Genomic DNA, 18,710 nt, shown 5'->3' on the forward strand with positions numbered 1-18,710 from the left:
TGTCATCCTGTCACAAGTGCAATTACTTAATTGTAAAAAATAAAAATAAAATTCTGCCTTCCTGCCTTTTTCTCCCTGGACACACCCAGTCAGTTATGGGTCTCACATTTTAAATCAAATACAGAGATGTGCCCAGAAAAGCCAAGATGGGGAAGGGAACTCAAAATTAAGAACAGTTGAAAACACTGAAACAGTCTATCTTTAAGAAAACTAAGCATGACTTAAGCAGTGTCTTTAAACATCTAAAGACCTAACAAGAGGATGAGGAATTAGATCTGTTGTGTGTAACTCTAGAAGGCACCATGAGTAGAAGCTATAACAAAATCATTTTGCTCATTACCCAACAGGAAGAACTTTCTAATTGCCAGGGCTATCCCAGACAGCGCAATGGTCAAGAACCCACTTGCCAATGCAGGAGACACAAGAGATGTAGGTTTGATCCCTGGGTTAGGAAGATCCTGGGAGTAGGAAATGGCAACCCTCTCCAGTATTCTCACCTGGAAAATCCCACGACAGAGGAGCCTGGCGGGCTATTGCCCATGAGGTCCAAAGAGTCAGACACAACCGAGCATGCTGACACATCCTAACATAAAGTGAATTGTCCTTGGGAGGCAATGAGGACTGCATACTCACAGAAAGTCAAATGTGGCCACATGGCAGAAGTTTAGAATCTTAACAAGTGGTTTCTTGGTTGAACTAAACAGCTTTAAATTCCTTTCAGATTTTTGAGGACTTCCACTTCAACTGAAAAAAAAGTCCATCTTTAGTCTCAGGCTACACGTAGGGTCATGTGTAACTTTTTTTCTAGATATATTGAAATTTGCTTTTAGGATGCACTTTGTATTTCATTAATTCTAAGAGATAATTTTGTTCAAACTACTTTTAATGTCTCTGAAACTACAATGCATCTAATAATTGTCATCATGTCATAGTTTTCATTGCTTAAATAAACACGAACATGAAAGTACTGGTATCAAAACTCAAGAATGGGTATGAGCATCTTGGGAGAAATTTCCTGAGATGACAGTGAAACGTTCATAGGTTGTGAGAAGAAGTGGAATGGGTGGTGTATCAGACATGTTTAGCAACACTCCTGAAAGTGTTAGTCACTCAGTCATGTCCGACTCTCTGTGACCCCATGGACTGTAGCCCACCAGGCTCCTCTGTCCATGGAATTTTCCAGGCAAGAATACTAGAATGGATAGCTGTTCCCTTCTCCAGGAGATCTTCCCACCCCAGGGCTCAAAACCAGGCCTCCCAGAGCTGAAGTCAAAAGTAAGTTAACTCCAGATGATTGCAAAACCAGCTTACAAGTCTGGCAATGATGATTGTTACTCTTGTTATGGCTTCTTTTAAGAAATGCTGCATCACTAATGCTCTTCATGTTACAAGAATGGGAAAAAATCTTTGATAAATATAAGTGGGAAAAGTGATTTAGAGAAGTCAAACTCTGAGAGTGAATAGTCTTAGGAATACCTCACCGAATTTATATATTTCCCTTATGTTGTCCTTTTTATGCATACTTAAGAGTGTTTATAGGGCGTCCCTAGTAGCTCAGATGATAAAGAGTCTGCCTGCAACACAGGAGACCTGGGTTTAATCCCCGGGTCAGGAAGATCCCCTGGAGAAAGGAATGGCTACCTACTCCAGTATTCTTGCCTGGAGAGTTCCATGGACAAAGGACCCTGGCAGGCTATAGTCCACTGGGTAGGAAAGAGTCAGACACGATTGGCAACTGACACTTTCACTTTCAAGAGTAATTACAATTTTAACATTTTCTATTTCTAATTAAGCCTAAAAGACATTGTGTGGCTATTTGGCCACAATTTCCTTCCTTAATGTTCTGTTCAATGGTGCATCCTATAGTCAATGTCATTTCAGATGCTGTGAATTACAGTCATAATAACCACTTACTGCTTCTATCAAGTATGCTACTTGTATAACCTCATTGAATCCTTCTAGCAATTCTGTAAGGAAGATACTATTATTATTGTGCTTTGCAGATGAGGAAATGCAACTTCAGAGATAAAATATCTTGCCCAAATCTTGCTGTTGTCACTAAGTTGTGTTTTACTCTTTGTGACCCAGATGGTAAGTAGTAAGAGTGATGTTTGAACCCAACTCTACTAACTGCTTGGCCAGGGTTCTTAACCTCCATACTCTGCCACCTCTAGGTCCAGAGTTAATTAGCTTGGCTACTACAACTTAACATTCTACATTAAGAGCATATTTACTGTAAAGAAATGGGATAGTGGTCATCTCCCACATCAGCTCCTTTGAACTGAAAAATAATTTAGTTCTTGAGCCTTTAGTACCAGTTCTTTAGTCTCAGATGTTAGCTGAATCAGGGATGTACAGTTATATGAGGCCTCTTATTATAATTAGAATGTCAAGCACTGAAACCAATTATCTTCGAAGGTGTAGTGCAGGTATAGTGACTGGGGAATAAACTAAACTAATAAAGGCAAACTGCAGTACACCTTGGGAACTGGGTGGAGAACTAGGATGATCTGGCTTGGAATAAGAGCTCTACTTGGCAGAAAGTCCACATTTAATAAGGAAATATAGTCAAGAGTACATTCTCTTAGTTAACTGCAGACCTGCTAACAAGAATTCAGACGATGAATGGGTTAGAACTACAAACAGGGACATTGACTCTGAAAGGATTGCACTGCTGAGCTATTGCACAACACAAGGTTAGTAATGTTACCAGGATTCAACTGGGGGAAGTCAACAGTAGACAAAGGGTCAAGAGTTTCTCTGGGTTCATTAAAAAATATAGGACTTCCCTGGTGGTACAATAAATAAGAATCCACCTGACAATGCAAGGGACACGGGTTTGATCTTTGGTCTGATGAGATTCCACAGGCTCTGTAGAGCAACTCAGCCTTTGAGCCACAACTACAGAGCCCGACCTCTAGAGCCTACGAGCTGCAACTACTGAAGCCCGTGCAACTAGAGCCTACACTCTGCAACAAGAGAAGCCACTGCAACAAGAAGCCGGTGCCCAACTAAAGAGTAGCCACCCCCAGTTGCTGCAACTAGAGAAAGCCCTCGCGAAGTAATGAAGGCTCAGTGCAACCAAAATATATTAATTAATTTTTTAAAAGAAATATATAACTACAGTGATGTGCTTTCCTGACCAGGGTAAGAGAAACAAGCTCTCTCTGACATAATTTGACAATATCTATTAAAATTTAAAAAGACTCATTTTCTTTGATTTAGCAATTCTACTTAAGGCTAGGAGTTTGCCCTACAGATATATTCAAATATGTGTCTAAAGACCTAAGTGTGAGAATCTTAATTGCAGCATAATTTAAAACAGCAAAAGTTTGGAAATAACCTAATAGTTCATTAATAGGGTCTGGCAGATGTCATCTCTTTGGAAAGTGACTTGTGAGCCTCCATGCTGAGCTTAGTACTCCTCCTCTGTGCTTCTAAGCACCTTAGCATCCCCTGACTTAAAATTTTTAGTAATGAAAAAAATCTGTTTGTCTTTCTCTCCCTAAGGGTACTCTTATTTCCCTCTTTTTCCAGATGAGAAAGCTTGAACTCAGAAGGCCTGTGCGGCCCATGCCCTACAAACAGAGTTGGTACAAAAGTACATGCAAAGGCACAGAGGCATGAAAGAGGCTCCATGGGGAGAGAGCAAGTGGTCAGTGTGACTGCTCTATCTGTCATGACAGGGAGTTCGGACTTTAACCTAGAGGATTTAATTCACTCTCTTAGGGAAAAACTCATTAAGTGTGGGACCCAGAGTTGAGTTCCTTCCTTCCACAGTCAAGTCCAGATGAGAAATTTAGACTCAGGGAGGACAGTATGAGAGAGGGAGGCTGAGATCCAAAGGAAACTTGCCAGGACCCTTTCTGCTCTCTGATGGAGGACTTTTGGGTTCCTTGTCTGATATCTGGTATGGACACTCACAGGTTTAGGGTCAAGGCCTGAGACAGACATAGAAGTGATCAGAGAACCTGAGAGTAGTGGCTTCCTCCCCAGGTTTCTCCCACATTCTGTTGCTACCCTTGCTGCTTGAGAAGGAACTTGAGATTGTCCCTGGGTAGCCTGGGCTAGCCAGCCTTCTGTTTCCCTAAAAGCATGTTGGAACCTGATGAAGCTGGATGAGGACTCGCGGAGGCCCCCAGAGGAGCGTGGTCAGTAAGCTGCCTATCTGACATTCCTCAGTATTTCCTTAGTGCAGGTCTTCCTGGGAGATCATCAATAGGTCCTGTAGGGGAAGATCAAGGAGACCCGGGGTGCTTAAAGACATGGAGACTAAAGGGCATAAAAGTTACTCCTTCCCTCGCCACACAACATAAATAGAGAAGTTGCGTCATGAATGATTTTCATTCTAACCCATAAGTTCTTATTCTTCCCCATCCCCCATATCCCTGGCCCTAAATGGAGGTAGGTGGCAGGAAGGAAGAGATTGTGGCAGGAAGGCTGCTAACTGTGAAAGAGGAGATACTGAAGAGACAAAACTCTCTTTTGAATGGCTATTTCACTCTTTCACTCCCTTAAAAAATGATCAACTGATATTTAAAAATTACTTATTATTGAAGTATAATTGCTTCACAGTGTTGTGTTAGCTTCTGTTGTGCAGCAAAGTGAATCAGTTATACATATCAACTGATTTTTTTTTTTAATGACGAGATGCTTTGATTAGGGAATCAATGCTAGTCATGACACTAATGCTAGTCATTCTCTGTCTGGATAAAGAGACAGCAGAAACATCAGGGGAACAAAATCACAATGGAGGCCACTGAAGAGTCGGGTTAGCCAGGGAAGGCTTGCCAAGAAAAGATTCTAGGAAGTGAGCTAAGCCTGCACAGAAAGCTGGAAAGCAGAGGCACAAAGACCAGAACCCCAATACTGGATTATAGTGCCTGAACATACCTTCTCAAGGCTATGAGCAAGTGTCCATTGAGATCAGTTTATTTGATTGCTCTTTTGTAATTTTAAATTAGCTTTTCCTCCAGTAAGGTTTATTTATACCCTTGATAAAGAATGCTTCTGCATATCCATCCCAATTTTCCAACAGGTTTAAGAACCTCTTAACAAGAGTTTCATGTTCTGACCCCTTTCTACTTCCCCATGTACATCTCCTGCCATCTTCTGCCTAAAATATACCCCACCCTGCCATACGCACACACATAAACACGTATAGTTCTCCAGCCACTTTCAATTATTTGCAACGTTACAAACACACTATGGTCTTCTATGTCTCTGCTTTTGCATCCTCAGCCTGCATCCCCCACTCCTCAATATTTTCCCATCTTCACTTGGTGAAATCTTGCTCTCCTTCAAGATTCAGTTTCCTCCACTGAATTCCTAGTGTTTCACAGAAGTGCTTATCACATTGCACTGTAATACATGTGTGAATCCACCTGCCTCTCTTCTTATATAATTTCAGTGACTTTGTAGTAATAACATGGTGAAGATAATACTTGAAGAAAATAAGAAGGTAAGAAGAAGAAAAAGATGAAGGATGTTAATGTGATACTGATTAATCACTCAAAAAGAAAGGGAAATTGCATTGTGACTGAATACCTATAGATTAGAAGGGTGGGAGGGTGGAGTTGTTATCAGTTCTAAGCCTTAACAGTAAAGGTTAACTGATGAAGGGTATAGACCTAATGAGAAAGAATTCTCCTGGAAATAACTCACACCAGCTCTGCTGAGATCTCATAGTTCTAGTAGGCAGACGAGGAACTTATAAAGATTGAACTGTGTGTTCGTGTTGGAATGGCTCTTACAGAAGTAAGAAACTGGCAAAAACTAGAATTCAGCAATTTTGAGAATTTGTCTTAAACTTTCTTCAAAGAGATTTCTTGATGCACTCGTTTAATTTAGGCTAAAATGAGCAGGGCCTGCCTGCTGCCACCAGAGCTTATCAGAGGCTGTCTAGCTACGCTGGCCTGGGAGGTGCATCTGGTTGGCTCTAACTGTACACTCACCCTTAACCTGGAATGGGAGACCCACACAAGTCCCTTTCTGTCTCTAAAACTACAACACAGGACTTTGAAGGTATAAACTCATCAGAAACAGAACTGAAAACCTTTTAAATTTTAACATTAAATTCATGATGAGTAATTACATCCTGACCCTTAAATGTTCCAAAGCGCTTAGTACCAAAATAACCTTAAGTTCCAGAAAACTGCCTGTGCTGAAATATGCGTCGTGTGGGTTTACATGAAAAACCAAGGATGACTAAATTCACTTCCAAAAGTCAACCTCAAAGCAGTAAATAGCAGATTGCTACTTCCCTACTGAAATCTTTGAGGCGAAGGAAGAGATGAGAGGGAAGGCCTTGTGGTAACAAACTGCTCAGATGTGCTGGGTGAGATTGACATGTCAGCTACCACACTTTATAAACCACAGCAAGACAGAGGGAAGAAACCGACACGGCTTAGTAAGGTCTCCACGTGACGCGAGGAGGGGAGACCGGAGGCGGATGTGCCTGGAGGGGACTGTAGCCACCCCCTCCCTCAGCTCTCCACAGTAGTGGTCTCAGGGGTTCCCTGACTCACAGCCGAGTGGGAAGTGGGGGTCTCAACTGTGTGCCCTGGGACGGCCTGTGTCTCCTTTAATTCCAGGACCACCCGGCTGAGAAGGCCTTGGAGCAGCTGCATTTCTCGGAGCAGAAGGGCCACGTCGGGTTTTAGGGCGCCAGCGGTTTGTTGCAAGGGTGTCGGTGGCGCACAGGCCCGGGGCCAAGCGGTGGGGGCTCCGCCCGCGGGGAACGGCGGCCCCGCTGAGGTGACATTCGGGACGGAGGGGACCGACGGGACCGATCTGGACACCGGGGGCTTTCTGAAGGAAAGCGGCTGGTTACCGGGGACCGGGGCGGTGGTGGACGCCAAGTCCAGCGGAGAACCTGCGAACACAACACACAGAGAACCGCTCGGCTGAAACCGTTCTCCCACGGCCTGGCGGGGGGAGAAGGGGGCAAAGGACTGAAGGATGGGCCCGGCCGGGGAGGGGAGTGAGGACGGCGAGGAGGATGGAAATGAGCGGCAGGGGCGAGGGAGGCAGGGGTGGGGGGAGGCGGTGGAGAGGGAGGGCGGGGCAGGAGACGGGGTGGGGAGTGACGGGCATTTCCGGAAGGCGTGGGCGGAGGCGGGGCGGGCGGGGCGGGCGGGGCGGACGGGGCTGCCCGCCGGGTGGGCTTCCGGAAGGGCCGTCACTCACCGCGGCCCGGGAGTTGCAGCCAAGGGCTGCGTTTCCGGACGCTGCGGGTGGTTGTAGCCGCCTCGCACCAGTACGATTCCAGCTCCTCGACGTCTGGCTCGGGGACCGTGTACTCCGCATCCCAGTCGTAGCGGCGCACAGGGCGACTGTACTTGTAGAAGGCGAACTGCAGCGGCGTGTCGCGCTTCTGCGGGTGCAGGCGCGTCTCGCAGCGCAAGACCACTCCTCCGAAGGCCGCGCCGCGAGCCTCCACCCGGCCCATCACCCTCAGCACGGGCGCCTGGAACAGCTCTGCGGAAGCGGGGGCCCAGTGGTCAAGGATGCCCTTTAGGCCCGGTGCAAGGGTCCCCGGGAACCGGACCCAGCTTTGTAGTCCCACTGCCCCTCTCCGGCTCCGGTTTCCCACAAGGGCCTCTGACCCACCAGGGAGGAGGTTGTGTGTACACGTGAAGGGAGGAGAGTCTTTTGAAATGTGGGAGACGAGTCCTCGAGGGAAGGGGGAAGCTTGAATGGAGGCGGCACCAGGTCAGACGCCTCGAGTCACTTCCCAACTGATATCCAGCTCGGGTCCTCCAGCCTAGACGGGGTCTCAGGACGCCTGGGAGCAGTTCCCTCGCCCCAGTCCCACTGTGATCCCATTTACTGCCACTGTCATTCTGGCTGGGGCTGCGAGACAGCTGTCCCTTACATGGGTTTCTACCCGGAGAAAGAAGCCGGGACCCCTGCCCCCACCCAGGCTTACAGATCAAGTGCGACTTCACACTAAGGAGAGGAGAAGGTGCTCGTGGTCCCGCAGAGAAATCCCCAACCTGCCAGCTACTATAACCTCCGCCCCTTCGTTTCCCCGCCGGGTTTCTGTCCCAGAATTTCCCAGAGCTGGTTTATCTCCCTACCCGGCCCCGTCTCCCCCACCTTGCACGGTCACGGCCACCTTGGCGGAGAACATGGGCGCGCTTTCCACGGGAACGCGCATGGTACCGGAGCACTGGTAGCGCCCGCTGTCGCTGGCGCGAGCCTGGGGCACCGTGTAGTTGGCGCTGGAGTGGAAGTAGCGCACGGGTTGGCCGTCGTGGTAGTAATGAAGTTTGTAGACGATCTTGTCGTACCAACCGCGACAGCGCAAGACCAGCGGCTCGCCCTCGAACACGGCAGCATAGGGCACTTGCAGGATCAGCCAGTCTACGACAGTCAGCACAAACAGCCTGATTCCAAGAGAAAGTCCAGCCCTTGGGGTGACCCATTCTTCTCCACCTCCCTGCTCCCGTCTTCCTTCCCCTTCTCCCCCACCAATTCCCTTCTCCCTTACTGGACACCCCAGGAGCCTCAGATGGTGAGTGGCAAGGGGAAGGGGAAGGCCAACCTTAGGTATTGATGCCTGAGACTTGGTTCCAGCCTCAAAGAGTAGTGTCCGTCAGAATCTAGTCTAAACGCCTTAAGATGGCATCAGGGCCTTCCTGACCTGGCCACTGCTTACCTTCTCAGCACCAGCTCAGGATTCTCCCCTGCCGCCTGTCTCCTTTTCCTTTCCCACCTTACAATGCAGGCTAAGTCCATCCATACTGTACTGCTGGGCCAACTGGCACTGCTCTAAGCCCAGAGCCTTACTATAGGCCAAAAAGACCTCTTCACCTACTTTAGTTGAGGCCTGCTTATCCTGCAGGCCTGAACTTAGATCTTATCTCCTCCAGAAAATACCTGAGGGCCTTCCACCTCCAAGGACAGCCTTAGGCACCTTCTGCAGTACACTTATTTACCTGATCATCATGATAGCTAACATTTACACAGCCCTAGTGTCTGCTAAATGCCACTTTAGGTGTTTTACATGGAGAAAAAATTCTGCAAGTAATAGCCACAATCTCTATGGTACTCTCAGTTCTGCAAGCAGCAACTACTGTCTATCATATTCAGTATCTTATCCGTACTTGCTATCAGTTTCCAAACAAGAAACCATGAAGTGTGGATGAGAGTTGGACCATAAAGAAGGCTGAGTGCAGAAGAATTGATGCTTTTTGAATTGTGTTGGAGAAGAGAGTCTTGAGAGTCCCTAGGACTCCAAGGAGCTCAAACCAGTCGATCCTAAAAGAAATCCACTCTGAACATTCATTGGAAAGACTGCCGCTGGAGTTGAAGCTCCAGTACTTTGGCCACCTAATTCGAAGAGCTGTCTCATTGGAAAAGACCTTGATGCTGGGAAAGATTAAGGGCAAGAGGAGAAGCGGGCGGCAGAGGATGAGACAGTTAGATAGCACTACTGACTCAATGGACATGAGTTTGAGCAAACTCTGGGAGATAGTGAAGGACAGGGAAGCCTGGCGTGCTGCAGTCCCATGGGGTTGCAAATAGTCCGACATGACTTAAGAGACTGAGCAACAAATGGGTATGAAGTGTAAATGCTACTGAACATTGAGTGATAACCTTTTAAATTCTGAATACAAAGTATAGCCTACCAGGCTAAAATGACAAAATATTCCCTACAAAGTAGCCAATCCTGTGCCCTAATGAACAAATTACTGTTACTTCTCTTATTCTGTTTGGAAAGTGTTTATGTCTTCCCAGGAAATTAGTTTCTTAATTGACGTGTGTGTGTGTGTGTGTGTGTGTGTGTGTGTGTGTGTGTAATAAAATTTGGATGAAGTGCTTTGTTCATCTGCTTTTTTCTTTGACAGCCTCTCGTAATTCATTTTTAATCTTCACAATAACTGAACAGATGGATACTATTATTGTCCCTATTTTACTAACGGGAGGCACAAGGAAGCATCGCTCTGTTCAAGCAAGAGTAAGCCCCCAGTTGCAGGCAGCCTGTCCAGGGAACCTCACTTTTCCTGCTTTGCTCTGCCCTTTCCCTTCCTGCCCAACCCTCTTCCCCAAAAGTATGCAGTATCCCAGGTCCTTAGAATCTCTTCTCTTGTGAGCTAGTAAATGAACAGAAATGTTTATTTACTGTCCACTGTGGCAGGATGGTAAAGGGACCTTTCAGGCCATGCAAATCTTACTGCATCTCTTACATGGTGCCAGGCAGACTCAATACACCCCTCTCTTCCTACCCCAATGAGAGTGGCCCAGTATCCTCTCCCACAGGAGGGGCAGCCTTGCCAGAGGACATGTGTGCTGCCCCTCCAGTGTTCAAACACTCACCATTAGATACCGAGAGGTGGATGGGGTCACTGACAGGTGCGCCGCGTGTCTGGCATCTATACACCCCTGGCGTGTGCACCTCGATGCTCTTCTTATAAGAAGGCAGGAGTAGGTGGCCCAAATACCAGAGAGTGCTAATGGGTCGAAGCTCCAGGAGCAGCGGGTGGTACCCATCACACCGCAAGGTTACCTTTTCCCCCTTGAAGATTGTGGTCCAGGGTGGGTGTAGAGACAATACGGGCTTCTCTACAGTAGCTGGGGGAGAGGGTATGGGAGGCAGCAATGTGAAAAGAGAATCAAGGTGAGGTGCCCAAGGATGTGATCTAAGGTTGGGAAATATCGGAAAATGCCAGTTTCCAGGACCCAGGTTACTAGTCCATCCCTGGGAGAGGAGAGACCACACTGGGCTATCAACATGTCCCTTGGTGAGCACCCATGTCTAAGTGCTAGGCCTGCAGGCAAACTGAGTCACAGGGATTGAGAAGAGACACTACCCTGGAACAGCTAAGAAGTGGGGAGTACCCAGGCAGGTCATTTCGGATGGTTGGAGTAGAAGTAACAGAAAATTGGGATGAGGGATGTGTAAGACTCACCAGCTTGCCCACTGCTTGGAACTACAAAATAAGAAAGAAAGAAGAAGGAGAATGTTGGAGATGAAAGGAAAGAAAGGGGACTCTCTTGACCATAGGATAGATTCAACAAATCCCAAGACATGTTTTTCTTCTGCCTTTAGTTCCCTCAACTCTGAGAAAGCCCCTTTCCTCTTTTCCTCTCCAAAAATAGATAACAAATTGAGGATTGAATATCCTCCCAACACACATATACACCCTGACTCCCACTCTTCCCCATACCTAAAGTTCTTAGGCCAATGTTGCCTCATTGAGGACTCACCCAGGAGCAGCAGGACTGTTAGTTCCCACATGGTGGATCTGCCAGCAGCAGCTGCAGGGCAGTGGAGACACGCTGACACGGGATGGGAGAAGCAGCAGAGAGACAAGGTGACCAGTGCTGACCCCTGAGTCCTGGGAGCACTCTTACTTCTCCCAGTCATTCCTAGTTTCTGAATATGGTGGACTGGAGGGAGCAGGGGACAGGCTGGACATGTGTCAACTCTCAGATGTCCCAAGTACCAGACACTGTCCCACCTACTGCGCCTAAACTGCCTCACATCTCAGGCCAGCCCCCGCTCCTGTAGAGAAGGCCTTTGTTCCCTTTGCAGCCCAAGGAAGCCGCATAGAACCCCAGGCTCTGGCAGGTGACCCTGCCACCTTCAGGCTCCCAGCAACATCCCACTCCCTCCCACTCCCTTCCTACCCAAGAAGGTCCCATAAGCCTCAAATGAGAAAGACATCTTCATGTCCTCAAGATCCACACACGACAGGGACTTCCCTGGTGGCGAAAACTCCATACTCCCAAAGCAGGTGGCCTGGATTCGATCCTTGGTTGGGGAATTAGATCCTGCCTACTGCAACTTAAGTGGCTTAGATGGTAAAGAATCTGCCTGCAATGTGGGAGACCTGGGTTCAATCCCTGGATGGGGAAGATTCCCCTGGAGAAGGAAATGGCTGCCCACTCCAATATTCTTGCCTGGAGAATTCCATGGGGTCACAAGGAGTTGGACATGACTGAGCGACTAACACTTTCACTTCATTTTGCTGCAAATAAAGATCACTTGTGCCCCAACAAAGACCCAGTGCAGCCAAATAAATAAATAAAAATATTTAAAAAAAATAGATCCACCCTGGATTATTCTGCTCACTTCCCAGTGATAGGCACTGGTGTGAAGTGAGATGGATGTTGGGTTCTGTATACCTAAAAGTCACGTCCTTCCCTGGGTGAGTAGACAGAAGAGCATGATTCATCGACCACCTTCTGTGTCACTGTCTTACAGTGTCACAGTCAAGAGGAGAAAAGATTATGTGTTTCCTCTTTCTATCTCCTTTCCTAGAACCTTAAACCTCAGAAATTAGAAAACCCTTCTTTCCCACCTATCCCAATGATCTCCTCCGTAGCATCTCCACTCACTTGGTTTTCCTTCCTTCTCTCTGTCCCCAGCCATGCCCCAGTTCTAATAATCCTTACCTGTGTTAGAGAAGTCACTGCATCAACCCCTCGGAAGCTTCTCAGATCTGACTTCTTGCCTCTATTTCTTGTGCTTTTCAAGCTGTGTGATCATACCCTGAGCAGTGGGGAACCTGAAGTCTCCTGTAAATACTTAATGAATTTTCCAACCTGATAGTATGTCTCCTTGGACAGTGTTCGGTCCTCATCTGTGGCTGTTTAATACTGGGGTACCTCCTTCTGTTGGAACTCTGGCAGGAAGGAGATAGATGATCAAACCCTGTCAATTCTCTTTAAGACAGTCTTTTCCCTCCTTCCTTGCTGATGCCCAAAGTTTCACTCTGAGAATTTCCTCGTAGTTTCTCTTAATGTGCTGGCCTTTGTTTAAAATGCAGATGCCCCTTAGGGAAATGTGATTGATCCTTTAAATTAAGCTGGTCACTTCAGATCCTGTTTGGAGAGCATGTTTTGATAGAAGAGAGATAGAGTTATATGGGTCTGAAAACCAGGGAGGTAATTGATAAGGTGTTCCGGAGTAGGAGAAGGAGAGAACTAGATACCAGGAACAGAGGCTATAAACTGCCTGCTTTAGCAGGGCCCAGGCTAGGCAATGTTCCCAGCTTCTCCTGACATGCCTGATGCCTCATCCGGGGCCAACGTGAGCCTCCCCACATCATCCACAGTCTCCTTCAAGGTCTGACCTCTGTGCCAGGCCACCACCTTTATGATAAGAATGTAATGCACACCTCAGCTCTTCCCTTAGTCTACCCAAGTTGACTCTATTTTCGCTTCCTATCACTCAGAATACAGATCTCAGCCTCTTCCCGCAGATTCCACAAAAAACTTGGTTACACTCAAAATTCATGAGGTGTACAATCTTCCCTGAAAATCTCTAGAATCACCCATAGGGTTCATATCATATAGCACTCAAATTTTGGCTTGAAGAATCTCCCACCCAGCATTTCTTCATTCCAGGCTTTCTTTTGCACTTTCCTAAATTGGATCTTTTTCTCCATCCAGGACTTTTTCCTGAAGAATTTCTAATTATTCACACCTTTACTGTGCAGAGAAAATTAGCAATGATCATTTATTACCTGAGCAATTCTGTGAAGCCTATCACGACATCATTTCTGGACAGGATATACCATTATCTGCTAAGAATTCTGAGAAATAAGATGCTTTCAGTGATGACAATGGAATGCTGCTGCTGTTGCTATTGATGAGGACACAGTTTACTTTCAATGGGTGCTACAGCCCTGAGCATGTAGCAGGCACAACACCGTATACCTCACAGGTATTATTTTATTTATTTGGCTGTGCCAAGTCTTAGCTGCAGCATGTGGGATCTAGTGCCCTGACCAGGGATCAAACCAGGCCCCTTGCATTGGGAGATCGGAGTCCTAGCCGTGGACCATCAGGGAAGACCATATTACTTTAATTCCTGCAAGGGCACTTTAAGGAAGAATTATTATCTCCATTTTACATATGTTTCCTGTGGTGATAGAACTGGAATTTGAATAGAAATCTGTCTCAACTCTAAAATCTGTTTTCTCATGCTCATGGCAGACTGTCATCATTAGTCTTTTCAAGTCTCCTCTCTCATTTTATTTTTCATCTTTATTCACACTGAGGCTTCCCTGGTAGCTCAGATGGTAAAGAATCTACCTGCAATGCAGGAGACCCGGGTTTGACCCCTCAAGGGGAGTGGCTTCACACTCTGGTTGTTGTTGTACAGTCTCTAAGTCATGTCCAACTGTTTGTGACCCCAAGAACTGCAGCATGCCAGACTTCCTTGTCCTTCACTATTTCCTGGAGTTTGCTCAAACTCACGTCCATTGAGTCAGTGATGCTATCTAACCATTTCATCCTCTGCCGCCCCCTTCTCCTCTTGCCCTCAATCTTTCCCAGCCTCAGGATCTTTTCCAATGAGTCAGCTCTTTGAATTAGGTGGCGAAAGTATTGGGGCTTCAGCTTCAGCATCAGTCCTACCAATGAATATCCGGGGTTTCCTTTAGGATTGACTTGTTTGATCTCCTTGCTGTCAAGGGACTCTCAAGAATCCTCCAACACCACAATTAGAAAGCATTAGTTCTTTAGTAATCACCTGGAGAATGGAATGGCTACACACTGCAGTATTCTTGCCTGGGGAATTCCGTGAATAGAGGAGCCTGGCAGGCTACAGTCCACTGGGGTCGCAAAGAATTGGAGACAACTGAGTGACTTCATTTTTCACTTTTCATTCATACTTCCATTCTCCTCTGCTCCACATGAACACCCACTGTGCAAACTTTACTTTCTAATCCTTCATACATGCATATATTTACATTTGAGAAATGTTTAGTATTATTAATTTACATATATGCTATTGTGTTTTAGATATTTCTCTTTTAGAATAAAAGCCAGAGTTAAGAGGAATTTGGCAACCGCCCCCCCACTTTTTCCTGCCTCAGTGATTGTGCTGAGACATCTCACTTCATCTTCTCTGGCCCTTGAATTGGAATTTACATCATCAATTCCCCTGGTTCTCAGGCCTTTGGATTCAGACTCAATTTCCCTTTCCCAGGCCTCCAGTTTGCAGACGGCAGGCAGATCATGGGACTTTTCAGCCTCCATAATCTCGTGAGCCGATTCCTCCTACTCACTTTCTCTTCTCTCTCCCTGAGCCTCTGAAAACCACCATTCTACTCTTTGCTTCTACGAGTTTGGCTCTATCAGATTCCACACAAAAATGCGTGCATGCAAGCAAAGTCACTCAGTCATGTCTGACTCTTTGCAACCCTATGGACTGCAGTCCTCCAGGCTCCTCTGTCCATGGGGATTCTCCAGGGAAGAATTTTGGAATGGGTTGCCTTGTCCTCCTTCAGGGGATCTTCTTCACACATAAATGAGATCATGCAATATTTGTCCCTCTTGTCTGGCTTATTTCACTTGGCACAGTGCTTTCCAAGTTCATCCATATTGTGAATGGCAAGAGTTTCTTTTCTTAAGGCTGAATAATATTCCATTACATAAATGTATAGTACATACAACATATCTTAGATACATTTTAATTATCCATTCATTTGTTGACATTTAGGTTATTTTCATATTTTGGCTATTGTGAATAATGCTACAGTGAACATGGAAATGCAGATATCTCTTGAGATACTGATTCCCTTTTCACTTAGAGATGTATATATCCCTCCCTCCTTCCCCTCCATTTGGTCCTTCCCTCCCCTTCCCTCCTCCATTTTCTCCTTTCCTGTTCCTCCCCTTCCTGGCCTTTCTTCTCCTCTTCCGCCTCTCCTTCCTCCCTGCTCCCTGGGAGCCCCCTGTTTTGGATTAGCTGGGGACCACCGCCGGAAGCAGGGAAGGGGGCCCTGTAGACTGCATTCACCCCTGGCCCCAGCCCCCCCACCCAGCTCCAGAGCATCTCTGCCTTGTTGATCCTCAGGCCTTGGGGAAGCCCAGCCCTCTATCCCACCGGGATCCCTGGCGAGTGGGAGCCACAGCAGCTGTGTCCCCAGGAGGAGGGGAGGAAGATTCCGGCTGAGCTACTGCTGCTGCTGCTGGCTGTTGCCTTGGCCAGCCCCACCTGCCAGGTGCTCTCATCACCGCTCACGGCTGCCATCCTGGACGACCAGACTGTGTGGGGCCACAGTGAATGTCTGGCCCTGACCCTGGCCCGGGAGCAGATCAACGGGATCATCGAAGTCCCAGCCAAGGCCCGTGTGGAAGTAGTCATCTTTGAGCTGCAGCAGGACAGCCAGTAGAGGACCACGGACACCATGTGTCGGATCCTGCCCAAGGGGGTTGTGTCTGTCCTGGGACCCCCTTCCAGCCCCACTTCTGCCTCCACAGTGAGCCAAATCTGTGGAGAGAAGGAGATCCCCCACATCAAGGCGGATCCCGAGGAGACGCCCCATCTTTGGTACCTCCACTTTGCGTCTGTCAGCCTGTACCCCAATAACAAGGACACCAGCCTGGCCATCTCCCGGATCCTCAAGTTTTTCAACTACCCTTCATCCAGCCTCATCTGCGCCAAGGCTAAGCGCCTGCTGCAATTGGAGAAACCGGTATGTGGCTTCCTCATCTCCAAGGAGACTCTGTCTGTGAGGATGCTGGACGACAGCTGGGACCCCACCCCGCTGCTCAAGGAGCTCCACAATGACCAAAGTGTCCACCATCCTCATGGACACCAACGCAACTGTCTCCCACCTCGTTCTCAGTACCGCTTCCGGGCTGGGAATGACCTCCACGTTTTACAAGTACATCCTCGCCACCAGGGACTTCCCCATTCTGCACCTGGACGGAGTGGTGGAGGACTCCTCCAACATCCTGGGCTTCTCCAGGTTCAACACCTCTCAACCCTTCTATCCCAAATTTGTGCACAGCCTCAAAGTGTTCTGGAGGGAGAACTGAGAAGCCAGCCCCTACCCCGGCCCTGCGGTGAGCTCGCGCCCTACCCTCAGCTCGCAGACACTTCTGGGGCCCCTTCAGGCCTCGGCCGGTCATGCTCAGAACCCCTGGTGTCCCTTTTGCTTCTGAGTACATCCAGGAGGTCTCGCGGTGCGGCCGGGATTAAGTCTGACCCGTTTCTTCCTCTCCACCAGCTCTACTCACCTGTGTCCCCTCCCCGTGCCCAGCACACACGTACCCCAGAACCTTTACACTTGCTCTTCCTGCTGCTTTGCATGCAGGTCCCCAGGAAACTAGTGATTTGATCCCATGTCACCAAGTTACTGCTCAAGTGCCACCCCCTCCCCCATTAAAAAAATGGCCAACTACCCACTATTTGCAATGCTGGAGACTAGGTTTCCATCCCTGGGTGAGGAAGAACTCTTGGAGAAGGAAATGGCAACCCACTCCAGTGTTCTTGCCTGGAGAGTTCTATGGACAGAGGAGCCTGGCATGCTACAGTTCATGGGGTGGCAAAGAGTCAGACAGGACTTAGATGACTAATATACATAAGCGGGATTCTTGTTCATTAGGCAGTTCTATTTTTAAATGTTGAGGAACCTCCATAACTTTTGCCATAGTGGCTGCACCAATTTACATTCCCCTCTGTAGTGCACAAGAGTTCCCTTTCCTCCACAGCCTTGCAACACCTGTTATCTTCTATTTTTTTGATAATAGTCTTTCCGATAGGTGTGAGGCAGTATCTCACTGTGGTTTTAATTTGCATTTTCCTGATAATTAGTGACATTGAGCACCTTTTAATATAACTATTGGCCATCTGTACATCTTCTTTTGAGAAATGCCTATTCAGATTCTTCATCCATTTTTTTAATCAAGTTATTTGGGGTTTTGCTACTAAGTTGTTCGTGCTTCTTATATATTTTGGATATTAATCCCTTATCGGCTATAGGGTTTGCAAATATTTCCTTCCACTTCATAGGTTGCCTTTTCACTCTTGATTATTTTCATCGCTATGCAGGTGTTGTGTCTTCTCACAGATGAACAGAGGAAAAAAGAAACATGTAGTATAACCAACTTAGACTCTTAAAGAAAGTGTCCAGTTAAAAGCATTAAAATGACTGAGCTGAGGTTGAGGTCAAAATTATTTTGTTATACCTAGAGAACTGACTAAGGAATCGCAAAATAAATGGGTTTTTCTCTTCAGAAATGCATAAATATTGAGATTTCTAAGGGTAATGTCAGACTGGGCCTTCAGAATGATCTAGTTCAGTAATTCTCATTTTGGTCTAGAGATACCTGGGGGTTCCAGTGACCCTTTAAGGGATCTGCAAAGTCAAAATTATGTTTGTGTGCTGGGTCACTTCAGCCATGTCGGATTCTTTGTGACCCCATGGACTATAGCCCACCAGACTCCTCTGTCCATGGGATTCTCCAGGCAAGAGTACAGGAGTGGGTTGCCATTTCCTCCTCCAGGGGATCTTCCCAACCCAGGGATTGAATCCACATCTCTTACATCTCCTGCATTGGCAGGTGGGTTCTTTCCCACTAGCTTCACCCCCTGCTAAGGGGTTTCTTGCCTTTTTCATTAGGTCACACTTGCACGGATGGTGCAAAGCAGTGGGGGATAAAACTGCTAAATCTGAAGCGTAGTTGAAGGCAGGGGCACCAAACTGTATTTTTCACCATTATGTTATGCGCTCACAGTAAGAAAACAGAACAAAACCTTGAGGAAGTCAATTAAAAATTAATTTGGTTACATTTTCAGCTCAAAGTATACATCTTTTAAATATTTTGTGTGCTGAAATAGGAAGTATGCTCTTCTGTTCCATACTGAAATACAATGACTGTCTTCAGGGAAAGCTCTTACACAACTGAGTTCTGAGTTGAACCAGCTGCCCTTTTTCTTGGAATACCATTTTTAATTTAAA

At 47.0% G+C, this 18,710-nt stretch overlaps 1 protein-coding gene across 1 annotated transcript; it reads right to left on the minus strand.

Annotated features, from left to right (window-relative positions):
- Positions 1-6,343: 6,343 nt before the first annotated feature.
- FCRLB (Fc receptor like B) lies at positions 6,344-11,265 on the minus strand. The gene is made up of 6 exons (XM_043878879.1): positions 11,215-11,265; positions 10,917-10,937; positions 10,324-10,578; positions 8,101-8,367; positions 7,189-7,479; positions 6,344-6,874 (listed from the first exon to the last, which is right to left on the minus strand). Exons 1-6 carry the CDS (start codon positions 11,243-11,245, stop codon positions 6,486-6,488), a joined length of 1,254 nt encoding a protein of 417 aa, XP_043734814.1. The 5' UTR covers positions 11,246-11,265; the 3' UTR covers positions 6,344-6,485.
- Positions 11,266-18,710: the final 7,445 nt, after the last annotated feature.

Source organism: Cervus elaphus, chromosome 20, assembly GCF_910594005.1.
Source record: "Cervus elaphus chromosome 20, mCerEla1.1, whole genome shotgun sequence".
In the NCBI taxonomy this organism is placed as follows: Eukaryota; Metazoa; Chordata; class Mammalia; order Artiodactyla; family Cervidae; genus Cervus; species Cervus elaphus.